Raw genomic sequence first — 14,305 nt, forward strand, 5'->3', positions numbered from 1 at the left:
AGATGATTTGTGGTAAGGTTTTTTGAAACCAAGAAAGGCATAGGAAGATGAAGGGAATTGCTAAATTATTCACTGATTAAGACAGTGGAGCTGTTGACTGCAGCCTGTATCATTCCCTAACCTAGACATTGGTGCTGACCACTGCTATCTGCATCACTCTGTGAGTAGGGCCATGTTGTAAGATTTGTCCTTAAGAGTTTCTCTTTCACTCTGTCTGGCACTCTGTACTGGATGCTCTGCATCTGCTCTGTGTTCCCTCTCATGCTGTTACTTCCCTCCTTACATATCAGATTGGAATTTTGATAGCTGGTCTCAAACTTGGAACTCATTATGTGGACATTCAATCGCATCTCACCTGTAAACTATTAGTACCAACACTAATCAGAAAATCAGTTATCTTCTTAATTTCTCATTGTCAAAATTCCTAAACTCCTGGAGTTGTCAGATGTCATTGACATGCACCTCGTGTGAATGTCTCTGACTTTATTCGCTATGTGAAGCAGCTACTTACCACTAAATATGAGAAAGGATTATTCTTTGAATTGTGAAACAGATCGATTGCAATCAAGTCAGTGAATCATTTCATAAGTACTTTGTGAAGTTTACAAACAAGATGATTAATAGTTGCAAAGAATAGAGACTTTCAGATTAGTTCTACAGTACAACTGTGCAAGGCACTGTATAAATGCAAGTCTTTCTTTATTTAGAACATTTTAACTGCATGTTGGAGAATTCTGATTGTATATTGATAAATATTCTACACACTGTGAATACTCAGTGACCATTACAACAATTGCTCTTTAATGTTGTTCCTTAAATTGCCAAAGTTTGAATGTAGTTTCCATTACTCTACAGAGTCAATGGGCAAAACTAAACTTACATTTTCAACTGATACAAAGTTATTTATTTACATTTGGAAGATCCATCATTCATTAATTACACATTCATTTTGACTGTGATGATTTATATTTTCCTTTTTTTAAATTAGACAGGTGATGCAAAGATATACACTCAACAAGGATCACTGGGCCTTGTTTTTTGTTCTGAAGGATCACTTAATCCACACAGCATGCACAAGCTTCTTTAAATTCTTATAATATGACTCAGAAAATTAGCAAGTCAGAGTCCATGAGGCTTGTTGGGCAAAGATACATCTTCAAGGGTGTAATTTGGACTCAGTACATGGTGTGAAGTGAATTGTTAGCCTGCTTTACTTCTCTCCTGATTTGTTATTTCTGTTGAAGTTAATGGAATAAAAATCAAGATGAGCTGTCAATTCTCTAACACCCATTTTAACTTATCGCACAAAGTCATACTTATCCCTATTGTCTATTTGTCATATACTTGTCACATACTGTGAAATCCACTGGCTACTAGTCACCAAATAAAAATTCAAAAAAGAGATTTAAAAGATAGCAAATGCAATGTTGCTGCATAAACTGAGTTTAGTCGGGTAATAAATGGCTCAGACAAAAGGATTCAGGGCAGAAAGGTAGATTCAAAATTGTTGCCTTTTGGGAATTAGTCTGGAGAGAGATTCTATGTCATTTTGCTTAGAATTAGACCTCACTCTCCCTTCATCTGTTATATCATTACGATAGCCCTAGCAAGCAGCTAAAAGGTCCTGGTACTGAGTGAATAGGATGTACTAATCAAGTCCTGCGTTACTCATCAGAACACATTCACCAATGCAGATGGCTTCTCATAGTAATGAAGGGACTAGGGACAACAGTTCCAATCCCCAGGGTCATCATGACAGTACAGCTTAATATCAGTGCTGCACTTGTTCAGAGTGGTTTTATTGGATTTCTAACAGTAGGATGTACTGAAGTGATGCAGCATACGGATGCTGCTGCTGACAGAGCTGGGTATCTGAATGCTGTTCTGTGCAGCACATTGATTGGTGCTGTCTGAGAGCAGGTTGCTGGAGGGATGCTTGCATCCTCAAGACTTACACTGGCCAGCATCGAGCGCTCTGCAGTTCCAGCTTTCGCCTCCGCTGGCAAGGTCTGCCATTAACAGCAAGAAGCAGAAAGAAGGGACAAAGAACAGGGACTATTTCCTTCTTGATTGAAAATAAAGAACAACGTTTTTTTTTCCTCTGACTCGAAAAGTGGAAAATAATAACATTTCAGCTGAACGATAGTGTTGGTCATGAAAGCAAATCTGCACAAGAACCATCACTGCTGCAAGTGCCCAGAGTGCTATGAAGCAACCAGGATGGCAGCTCTCCGACGGATGGAACCACAGAATTACACTGAATGGCAGCACGAACCGTATGGATATGGTGGTTTCAGCTCCCAGACGCTGCCATCTTCATCAGGAGCTGCCGCCAGGAATAAAACCAAGCTCATCCCGACCTCCCGTGATAGTGGACCGATTAAAAGCCAAAATAAGAGCGTACCTAAGGTGAACGGCAACAGTGGCGGATGGTGGCCGGAGTGTACATGTTCTACACGTGACTGGTATGAACAGGTATGGTGGTAATATTTTTTCATTCAAACCCTTTTGAGACCTGTGTAGTGAGGGATACTGCCTAACGCAGCAGTGGAGTTTGGTGCATTTATCTGCTTGAATGGTTTTTAATGATATAATCTGTGAAATATGCTATCAATTATGTGCCATCTCTGCTCCATTGCAATTGTGAATTTTTGCAGTGAATGATGAAATTGAATTTCTATTGTGCAGACACTGCAATGTTATGTGCTGTTCTGCTGTAAATCATCAGTAGGCTTTGGTTTGCTTTTTGCATTATTATGTTTATCATTTTCGTATAACCTGTCATCTTGGCTAATGATGTCTAGGAAAAAAATAAAGCTCAGCTCTGTCCCATACTAATCCTACATAGTGGAGAAAGGAGAAATAATAGAGTCTGAAATAAAATGGAGACTGAAAAATCATTCACTGTACAATATGAATAGGAGCTATTATGAGCGACTGATCAAAAAGGTTTTCATTGGGGCTGCTGCTAGGATACAGTCAGTTTTTTTCAGTACATGCTGCAATATACGTATGACATATATTCACATACACTAACTCGCCTGTTGAATTTATTACAAAATAATTCTGAGAAAGATTTTGATGTTTTTGCTGCAAATTCAAATTATTTTATTTTTTGTTTTAATGATTATTGTAAATTTGATGACCTACGGCATGTCCCACAATTATTAGCTGAATAGGTTCTATGTTTTGAATGTTGTTCCAGCCCCCCTCCCCCAAACAACCAACACGGCTGATTGCATTAGACTTACATCAAGCACAAATGTTTGTGCAGGGCTGCACCATCCAGGGGGGAGTGGGGAAGGAAGCAATAAACAGCATTCTGGTTGAGAGCTGTTGCTGATGCTTAAAGCTCAATAATGTCGCACTCTCCTACAGTGACAGGCAAAGCATATGATAATTTTGTAAATGCTATCCTGTGCATCCTCTTCAGTGCACTCTACTTTTTAAAATTCATGCACCATCCTGAGTTCTTTAAAAATTAAAAAAAGACGACACAGGCTCTGATGTGAAATGTGGAGTCGCTCATCTGTGCTGTATGTGACGTCACTGCTGAGCACATCATACCAAAAACCAAGCCTTAACCCATTGAGTGCTGTTTCATTTAGATGATCCTGGCAGATCCAAAATGGAGACTGGTATTAATAAACATACACTTACAGCTGATTAAATTCCAACAATTCCATATTCTAAATGGGAAGCAACACTGCTGATGTATATTAATAAACTGATGACTTGCCTGTTGAACCAGTACTGAAAGGGGAATACCAAGCAACCTGAGATGAGATGGGCCACTGAATAATCAGTTTAAGGATAAAGTTGATCTTGAAGATTTCTCGTATTTTAAATAATGTTTAAATTAAATAAAAATGAAGGATCCCTGAATACAATAATCAGCAGGTAACATGCACTGAAAATCATGACATTTTCAGCTATCAGGGAGTGGAGTCTGCATCTGAATAGTATTCTGCTTTTCACATTTTTTAATAAATATATGGATTTTCCAATCAGGCTTCTTAGCAGGCCGAAGAGGGGTATTGTGTTCATAAAATTCATAGAATTGCTCAGAAGGAGACTATTTGACCCATTATGTATGTGGTGGCTCTTTGAAACAGCTATCCAATTTGTCCTATTTGCCGACTCTTCCCCAATAGCTCAGCAATTTTTTTCCTTTTCAAGTATTTATCTAATTTCTGTATGAAAGTTGCTTTTGAGTCTGCATCTACCATTCTTTCAGGCAGTGCATTGTACATCATAAAACTCACAGCATAAGAACAATTCTCATCTCCTCTCTGATTCTATTGCCCATTACCTTAAACCTGTCTCCTCTGGTTATCCTCCTGCCGGTGGAAACAATGTCTTCCTCTGTATTCTATCAAAACTGCTCAAAACATTGAACATCTCTATTAAATCCTCCTCTTAACCTTCTCTTTTTAAAGGAGAATAATCCCAGTTTCTCTAATCTCTTTACATAATTGAAGTCCCTCATCCCTGGTATCTCTCTAGTAAATTTCCTCTGCATCCTCTCCAAGGCCTTGACATCCTTCCTAAAGTGTGATGACCAGAATTAGACCCCAGGTGAGGCCTAACCTGTGATTTAACTTAACTTCCTAGCACCCACTTGACTACTGATGGCACTATTATTTAAGTGGTGTGGGCAAGCTCACAGCCATATTTACTCAGGTGTGAGGAGCCTGCCATGATATGAGGGCGGATCATGTATTGAGATGCTTACAAGAAATTTATGTGGGAAATTAAAAGGTAAGTACCCATATATGGGGATAAAAATGTTGGTAGCAATTTCAAAACCTAATATTTTCAATATATTTAAGCCTTTGTGAAAAAAAGGTTCCTGACAAAACTCAGTGATATGCAGAATAAATGTAGAGGCAGAACATGAATCTGTGATCAAGTGATGGAGTGGTGCAGCATTCCAACCGCAAGTACTTTTGTTGTATTGTCACTTGTGATGTAGAAAAACATGGCTACCATTTTGCACACAGCAAATGAGACAGTGAACAATAAATCTGTTATTTGGCCAGATTAGTTGAGGGATAAAGTTGGTCAGTTCACTGGGAAAATTCCCGAACTTCTTTGAATATAACCACGGGATCTTTCATGTCCAGCTGAAGAGTCAAAAGTAAGGGTTTTGTTTTGGCATCTCATTCGAAAGACAGCATCTCCGACAATGCAGTACTCTTTCAGTGCTCTGCTGAAGTGTCAAACTAGATTAATTGCTAAAGTCTGCAGTGTAATAGGACCCACAACCTTTTGACTCAGAAGTGAGAGTGCTATCATGCCAAATTGACCATCTTAATTGAGTGGAATAGTGGAAAAGTAAGTGAAACAATTCAAATTATGGTCCAGTGGGTAACTACTCTAAAGTGCTTTGAACTGAGCTATATTGATCAGGAAGATTCTAGGCTGCAGTCCTGGTCAGTCCTGCTCATTAAGTTGCCCTCAGGATTAGCAAAGAAGAACAGTTTGCGCTTCCACCCCTGTGGTCTCATTTGGAAATTATGGACGGAATTTTACGTCCCGTGGGCAGGCGTGTGCCCAACCCGATCGGGTGTAAAATAGTGTGCAATGACGTTGGGTAAGCATCCCAATGTCATCGCGCAATCGCGCAATATTTCGGTCGGTGGGCACACTCGTGAGTCGGTAGTGCGTCCGCCACCAATTAAGAGGCTTATTAAGGCCATTAATCAATTAATTAACCACTATTTTTCATTGCCCATCCAACCTTACGGTTAGCGGGCAGGCGAATTGGCCAGGTGGCCAACAGCGGGGTGAGGTTTCCGATAATAATTTTTTTTTAAAAATAAAAATGTTTGGGCAGAATTTTTATCGTCAACATGTTTAGGTGAGTGATTCTAATGTGTGGACATTTTTTTCGTGATTTTAAAATCTTTATTTAAGGGTTTAAAATTCTTCAGCTCCCTGAGGCAACTCGTTACCTTCAGGAAGCTTTCATTGCACGCTCCTCCGCACCTGCGCAGACTTCAGCACATACTGTCCTCCCGCCCCCCACCCTGGCAGCACTGGGCCTTTCAGCGCGCGGTTCACACTGGCTGGCCGTCAATTGGCTGGCCGTCATTTGGCCAGCCGGTGTGAAATCGCGGTTGGGGGCCAATCGTTTGCCGGCAAGCCGTTTCCCAGCCACTCCTGGGCCCGCCCAATGACCTCAAAATCCTGTCCCATGTGTTTGTGGAAGCCCAACAAGGACAGTTCCGTGCGCACAACCTGTCCAGAAAAATTAACTTCCTGGCATCACATTTTTGTGTCAGCTTTAATTCCATAATAAATTCCTATATCCATATTTATAATATAAATGCCTATGTAATCTAATCATGCTATAATTACATTCTTCCATCAGGGCTGTAGCACCAGTTTTATATTTCCTAGCCCCTTAATGGCATGTAGCCCTAAGGAGTTAAAATTTTGAAAACATTTCTATGGATTGGCCCCTGGCTCGTGGGACTGAAAATAACATGATTGGGATGCAAGAACAGAGGCGCCAGGCAACTTTTCTTCCTCAGGAAGGTGCTACAGGACTTCCCGGCAGTAATAGTCAGGAAGGGGCTGGATATACATCAAAAGTAGTAATTACATGCATCTGGTCCATGCAAATGAGGTGCCTTCCTATTGAGGACACCCTCCATTCTGTCATTTGGCATTATCACTTTGCTCAGTGGGATAGATTAAGACTAGATCTAGTAGCTCAAAACTGGTTATCCATAAGGCCTTGTGGACCACCAGCAGCAGCAGAATTGTATTCCAAAACAATCAGTAAGCTCATGGCCTTGCATATCCCTCATTCCTCGAATATCATAGCAGGTGACCAACCATAGTTGAAAGAAGTATACAGAACAGCTTGCTGAATATAACACCAGAGGTACCTGTAAATGAGGTATACGCCTGGTGAAGCTACAACACAGACTACTTGCATGCTAAATGGCAGAAGCAGCATGCTTTAGACAGTTAAGAAATCCCACATTCAGCAGATCTGGTCAAAGCTTTGCAGTGCTGCTATGCCCAGTCAGGAATGGTAGTGAACAATTAACTGAAGGAAGTGGCTCCATAAGCATCTGCATCCTCAGTGATGATGGGAAATCACATCGTGTTAGTGCAAAAGGCAAGGCTGAAGCATTTGCAACCATTGTCAGCCAGAAATGCCTTCTCGGCCACCTCCTGACAATCCTAAACAATCTTTAGCCAATTTTATTCACTCCATGTGATATCAAAAAACCATGAGTGAACTGGATGGAGCAAGGGCTATATGTCCCAATGACATCCCAACTGTAGTGTTGATGGCCAGCTGTGCCTCTAGCTGAGCTGTTCATCTACAGCTACAATACTGATGTCTACCTGAAAATGTGGAAAATTGTCCTGTCCACAAAAAGTAGGACAAATCCAAACTGGCCAATACTTTCCTATCGACCTACTCGCAATTATCAACAATGTGATTCGCAGCGTTAACAAAAGGTTCTCAGGCAGCATTTACTTACCAATAACCTTCTCACTGATGGTCAATTAGGGTTCTACCAGGATCACTCAGCTCCAGATTTCATTACAGCCTTGGTCAAAATATGGACACAAGCTGAATTTTAAAGGTGTTAAGAGTAACTGTGCTTGACATCAAGGTATCATTCAACTGAGTGTGCAACCAAGGAAGCCTAGTCAATGGGAATGATGGAGGGGAAGGAGTTGGGGGGAACTTCTTGCTGATGATTGCACTGTCCTGAGCTCCATTTGCAATCCCTCAGATAATGAAACATATGCCTGTAAACAACAAGACCTGGACAGCATCCAGGATGATCAGTAGTAAGTACTATTCATGCACCACAAATGCCAAGCAATTGCCACCTCAAAAAAAAAGAGTCTACCCTCTTCTCCTTAATATTCAGTGTCTTTACCATCACCAAATCCTCCACCATCAGTATTCAAGGTACACCAGTGACCCGAAACTCAACTGGACTGGCCACATAAGTTCGTGGCTATTAGCCTAAGTCAGAGGCTGAGTACTCTGTGAAGAATGACTCACTTCCTGAACCCAAAAGCCTTTCCATCACCTATAAGGCACAAGTCAGGAATGTGATTGAATACTCTCCACATGCTTGGCTGAATGCAAAAGTGAAAAAAAAGTATCAATCTATCCCAAAAGAAGCTGACATGAGCCAGGACAAAGTAGTTCTCTTGATCAGCAACCCAACCACCAGCTTAAACATCCACTTACTCTGTGACCACATACCATGGCTGCAGAGTATACTACCCCACAAGAAGCCCTGGAGCACCTGACCGAGGCTTCTTCAACAGAACCTCCCCAACCGACAAAATCCATAATTTAGAATGAGAAGGGCAGCAGATGCATTGGAATACAAATAGTTCAAAATTCTTCTTCACATTACCTATCAAACTGACTTGCATATATACTCTTTCTTTATCATCACTGGGCCACAATCCTGGACAGCATTATGGGGTTACCTTCACTATCAAGACTGCAGTGGTTCAAGACAGCCCACAATCCCCAATAATTTAAATAATTTTAATAAAGCAGCATTTATAAGGCATGCACGTGGCAGGCTGCACTTCACTCAGGGCTTCGAGGCTTGTTTACCTACCTTGCTTCAGGCAGCATTGCAGTCATCAGCACCAAGCTTCACAGACAGCACCACATCACTTTTAGGGGGGTTCACAGGCAGGCCTCTACCTAACAGACCAGCCATAAGGCGGGGTGACTTTTCAACAGCTGCAGGGCAAGGTCTTGCTTGAGGAAGTGGGAGAAGTGGCCTCAGGTAAGGGAAGAGGCTGCAGGGCGAGGGCTGTACTGGGAAAGGGGGTTATCCCACGGTGTGTGTGGGGGCACATGTTGATCTGTGCAAGTGGCCTCAAGATGGTGAGGGCTGAAGAGAGAGTCTCCAGAGGAGATGAGGCCAGATGGGCACGTGAGGGTATGTGTGTGAGAGAGTGAGTGTTGATGTCCCTTGAGCTGGCAGTGAGTGAGATGCCAGTGAATGTGTGATGGGCTTGAGTGAGTGTGTTTAGAGTGATGAGATGGTTGCCTTACCCTGGTGGCACGATGCAATCATTCGTCCTGTTTAAGCATTGGATGGCCAACCTCTTCTATGCAGCATTGGCACTGATCATTGCTGCCATCGCCTACCAAGCCAGAGTGGTGAGATTGCTGAACTTCCTGCGGCCAGAGTGGGGGTAGAGGACAACACGGCGGGCATCCACGGAATCCAAAAGGCATTCCAAGGATGCGTCACTAAATTGGTGCGGCTGCAATCTTCTTGCCATTCAGGGCCGTGTCTTCTGTGCAGCAGTCCTGGACTGGAGGCACTGAGAGGTGTGCGCATGGCTGCACTTTAAATATGGCACCTGGCATGAGGAAGCGGCGAGGTGACAGCATGGTGGGCAAATGATAGCCCGCCCGCCATCGAAACAGCGTGTTTTCCAGGAATGAAAGATTACTAAAGCGGGATTGGAACAATACAGCGTGAAAAGCCGCCATTGCAGCTGGTGGGTAAAATGTTCTTTTTCCTGCCCGCTACCTCACTTACTGCGAATCTGGGGCGATTCCACCCTGAGGAAAGATGGAGAACACAGTTTGCTTCTGTATTTGTAATTCAGTGTATGCTGTAAGGTGTTTCCAAATTCTACCAGGACAACCCACAGGATGGTTTCCGTCACTTTAGCATGTTCCTTACTTACCACACACACAGGATTCACAGCATCAAACCTAGTTCAGCTTCTCTAATTGCACTATTGTAAACTATAGGACTATCTGCTTAACAGTCTCTGCCATTCTTACAAGATGACTGGGTAATTAACTTGTATATTTTAAATGCCTTTGGCTATTAGAAAGCCTTTTATTATGTGCTGAATATTCACTTACAATAGTATTCTGCAATTTACACTTGTTATATTTTTAGCTCAGTTTAGGGCCATAGGGTGCTTAGTTGTTATGTATTGTCGCAAGGAGGCACTACAAGGCATCTTGGTGAGGCTGTTTACTGGCAGGAGAGACTTGTGCACTTGGCTCTCTCTTTGCAGTAAGCTGCACTTGATGCAAAACCACTGACACGCAAGGGGTCTTGGAGGAAACTTGGCCCCCGGGGATGCAATATACAGGTCCACAGATGTGTGGACATGCCTTGGTGTCTATCAATCAGGACCCAGGGTCCAGCTCAAGAGTATCAAAGACACTGGAGTGGAGTCCTATAGGTGGCTGGTGATCCCTTTAAGCAAGCACCTTCTGGCAACTCCTGCAACCGAGTGGATTCCAACATAGCGGGCTCCCAGCATTCCTCTGGATTCAATCTATAAAGTCGAGAGGGAGATGCAGATGCTGGGCAACTCTGTGTCTCCAAATCGTTCTTCACACCCACACTTATCACAGCGAAAATTGTGATATTGATCACTCACTTGTCAGTAGGAGGTTGAAGGTGCAAACACGAAAAATTCACAAATCCAAACACATCCCGCACATTAATGCTCCATGTACGAGGGATGACAATAAATGTTGTAAGTTTTCAGAAGCTCTCAGGCAGTCTCTTCCACATGGCGACTCAGCAGATAGTGCTGATGAAGCATGGAAGCCTCTACAGTCAATCATCTATAAAGCTGCAATAACCATGTTTGGCAAAGGGAGAAATAGGTACAAAGATTGGTTTGAGACCCACTTTGCAGAAATGACCCCCATCATTGAAGCGAAGAGCACACATCAACCTGTCTCCTAATCTGAAAGCACATGACACTTTTATGCTAGCCAATGCAGTTGTGCAGTAGATAGCAAGGTACTATGCCAATAAGTATTGGATTGATTGATGTGAAGAAATACAAACTGCTAGTGACAATGGTAACCCTTGTGCTATATATGATATTATCAAAAGAGCACTGGGCCTCACCGTCACCAGAGTTTCTCTTTTGAAATCCACAGCTGGGGAAGTACTCACTGAAAGGAACAAGCAAATGACCTGCTGGGTGGAGGATTATTCTGAGCTATACTCATATGAGACAGATATCTCTCTGCCTATGCTTGATGATCTTCTGCAGCTACCTGCCATGTACGAGCTTGATGGTCATTACTGGGTTTGAAAAGGGCATTGACTTTCTAGTAGCAAGGAAAGCACTGAAAACTCCACCTTTTGCCATATCTCCACGACCTCCTCCTCATCTGCTGGAGAAAAGGCTTTGTCCCACAGGATATACGTGACGCAAATATCACATTGTACAAGAACAAAGATCATAAAGGGGATTGCAACAACGTCTGGGACACCTCACTCCTAGCATCACCAGGAGGGTATTTCCAGAGTCATTCTAACGAGGCTCCATCGACTAGCCAACAGAAACAGAATATACCCAGAGGCACAATGTGGCTTCAGTGTAGGTAGATCCAGTGTAGACATGATGTTTCTCCTACGTCAGCTTCAAAAGAAGTGAAGAGAGCAGGAACCACCACTCGACCTTGCTTTTTTGGGTCTCGCAAAAGCATTTGATACTGCGACCAGACTGGGCCTCTACTAGATACTAGGGAAAATCGGCTGCCCTCCCAGGCTTCACGGTCTCATACAGTCCTTCCTTGATAACATGCATGGCACCATTCAATTAGATGGCTACACTTCTGACAATTTCAAGAACAAGAATGGAGTGAAACATGCCTCACCTTAGCTCCTAGTCTATTTTGTATCTTTCTCTCTGTCCTCCTTACCTATGCTTTCCGTGATGACATGGAAGGAGTGTACCTCCACACACGATCAGATGGGATATCAAAATTTCAAGAATGAAAGCCAAGATAAAGTGCAGCATGGGGCAAAATCCTGGAGCTCCTTTCCTCACAGCACTGTGGGTGTAACTACACCTCATGGACTGCAGTCCATAAAAACATAAGAATAGGAGCAGGAGTAGGCCATTCGGCCCCTCAAGCCTGCCCCGCCATTCAATACGATCATGGCTGATCTGCTCCAGGCCTTAACTCCTCTTTCATGTCAGCTCCTCATAGCCCTCAACTCCCCAATATTTCAAAAATCTATCTACCTCCTCTTTAAATACTTTCAGTGATCTAGCCTCCACAACTCTTTGAGGTAGAGAATTCCAGACATTCACTACCCTTTTGTGTCTCAGTTTTAAATGAGTGTCTCCTTATTCTGTAACTATGTCCCCTAGTTCGAGACATCCCCACTATAGAACCATAGAACCATAGAAAAGTTACAGCACAGAAGGAGGCTATTCGGCCCATCTTGTCCAAGCCAGGCCGAGGACACCCAGGTGCCCTTTCTAATCCCACCTTCCTGCACCCGGCCCATAGCCCTGCAGCTTACAACACTTAAGGTGCAGATCCAGGTACTTTTTAAAAGAGTTTAGAGTTTCTGCCTCTACCATCAATTAGGCAGCGAATTCCAGACACCCACTACCCTCTGCATAAAAAAGTTCTTCCTCATGTCCCCCCTACACCTTCTGCCACTTACCTTGAATCTATGTCTCCTGGTTCTAGAATTGTCCACCAAGGGAAATAATTTTATCCTGTCTACTCTATCTATTCCCCTCATAATTTTGTATACCTCAATCGAGTCACCTCTCAGCCTTCTTTGTTCTAAGGAAAACAACCCCAATCTATCCAATCTCTCCTCGTAGCTACACTTTTCTAACCCTGGCAATATTCTTGTAAACCTCCTCTGCACTCTCTCCAGAGCTATTACGTCCTTCCTGTAATGTGGTGACCAGAACTGCACACAATACTCCAGTTGTGACCTCACTAGTGTTTTATACAATTCCAACATTCTTATTTTTATATTCTATATCTCTGCCAATGAAAGAGAGCATTCCATATGCCTTCTTTACAACCTTGTCTACTTGAACTGCTGCCTTCAGCCTAGTGGAAACATCTTCTCAACATCTACCTTGTCAAGCCCCATCAGAGTCTTGTACGTTTCAATAAGATCACCCCTCATTTTTCTAAACTCTAATGAACAAAGACCTGACCTGTTTAGCTGTTCTTGATAAGTCAACCCTTTTATCCCAGGAATCAGCCTAGTGAATCTCTTTTGAACTGCCTCCATTGCCAGTATATCCTTTCTTAAATGCGTGGACCAAAACTGTGCACAGTACTCCAGGTGTGGCCTCACCAACATCCTGCACAGTTGTAACAAGACTCCCCTATTTTTAAACTCCAACCCCCTAGCAAAACAGGCCAAAATTCTGTTTACCTTCTTAATTGCTTGCTGAACCTGCATGCTAATTTTTTGTGTTTCATGTGCAAGAACACCCAGATCCATCTCTGCTGCACTTTTTTGGAGTCTCTCTCCATTTAAATAATTGTCTGTCTTTTGATGCTTCCTACCAAAGTGCATAACCTCACACTTTTCTACATTAAATTCCATCTGCCAAGTTTTTGCCCACTCACTCAACCTATCTATATCTCCTTGCAGATTCGTTATGTCCTCATCACAACATGCCCTTCCGCCTATTTTTGTATCATCAGCAAATTTGGATACATTACACTCTGCTCCCTCCTCCAAGTCATTAATATAGATAGTAAATAATTGAGGCCCTAGGACTGATCCTTGTGGCACTTCACTAGTTACATCTTTCCAACCCGAAAAAGACCCATTAATCCCGATTCTCTGTCTTCTGTGTGTTAACCAATCCTCAATCCATGCTAATACATTACCCCCGATACCATGAGCTCCTATCTTGTGCAATAATCTTTTGTGTGGCACTTTATCGAATGCCTTCTGGAAATCCAAATACATCTTTCATCTACTGGTTCCCCTTTATCAACTCTGCTTGTTATATCCTCAAAGAACTCTAGCAAATTTGTCAAACATGATTTCCCTTTCACAAAACCATGTTGACACTGTTTGATTGCGTTAAGCTTTTCTAAATGTCCTATTTCTTCCTTAATAATGGATTCTAGCATTTTCCCAACAACAGATGTTAGGCTGACTGGCCTACTGACCTACAGTTTCCTGCTTTTTGTTTCCCTCCCTTCTTGAACAGGGGCATCACATTAGTGGTTTTCCAATCCTCTGGGACCCTCCCAGAATCCAGTGAGTTCTGGAATATTTCGACCTATGCCTCCACTATCTCTGCAGCCACTTCCTTTAAAACCCTTGGATGCAGGCCATCGGGTCCTGGCAATTTGTCTGCCTTTAGTCCCATTAGTTTGTCAAATACTTTGTCCCTCATGATAGAGGTTGTTATAAGATCTTTCCTCCCATTAGCTCCTTGCTTATCTGATATCTTTGGAATGTTTATAGTGTCCTCTGCCGTGAGACCAATGAAAAATATTGTTTTAAATTAT

The 14,305-nt window shown here is 42.6% G+C and overlaps 1 protein-coding gene across 6 annotated transcripts in view; it reads left to right on the top strand.

Annotated features, from left to right (window-relative positions):
* Positions 1-14,305, top strand: part of dlg3 (discs, large homolog 3 (Drosophila)) — a 693,738-nt gene that overhangs the window by 370,715 nt on the left and 308,718 nt on the right. Inside the window, exon 1 of one of the 6 annotated variants that reach the window (XM_078547001.1) lies at positions 2,132-2,475. The exons of the other annotated variants lie outside the window; for them this stretch is intronic. Coding sequence (XP_078403127.1) covers positions 2,155-2,475 — 321 coding nt within the window. The 5' untranslated portion in view covers positions 2,132-2,154. Of the gene's footprint in view, positions 1-2,131; positions 2,476-14,305 lie in introns of those variants that run through there. 6 annotated transcript variants of the gene reach the window in all.

Source organism: Cetorhinus maximus, chromosome 8, assembly GCF_964194155.1.
Source record: "Cetorhinus maximus chromosome 8, sCetMax3.hap1.1, whole genome shotgun sequence".
In the NCBI taxonomy this organism is placed as follows: domain Eukaryota; kingdom Metazoa; phylum Chordata; class Chondrichthyes; order Lamniformes; family Cetorhinidae; genus Cetorhinus; species Cetorhinus maximus.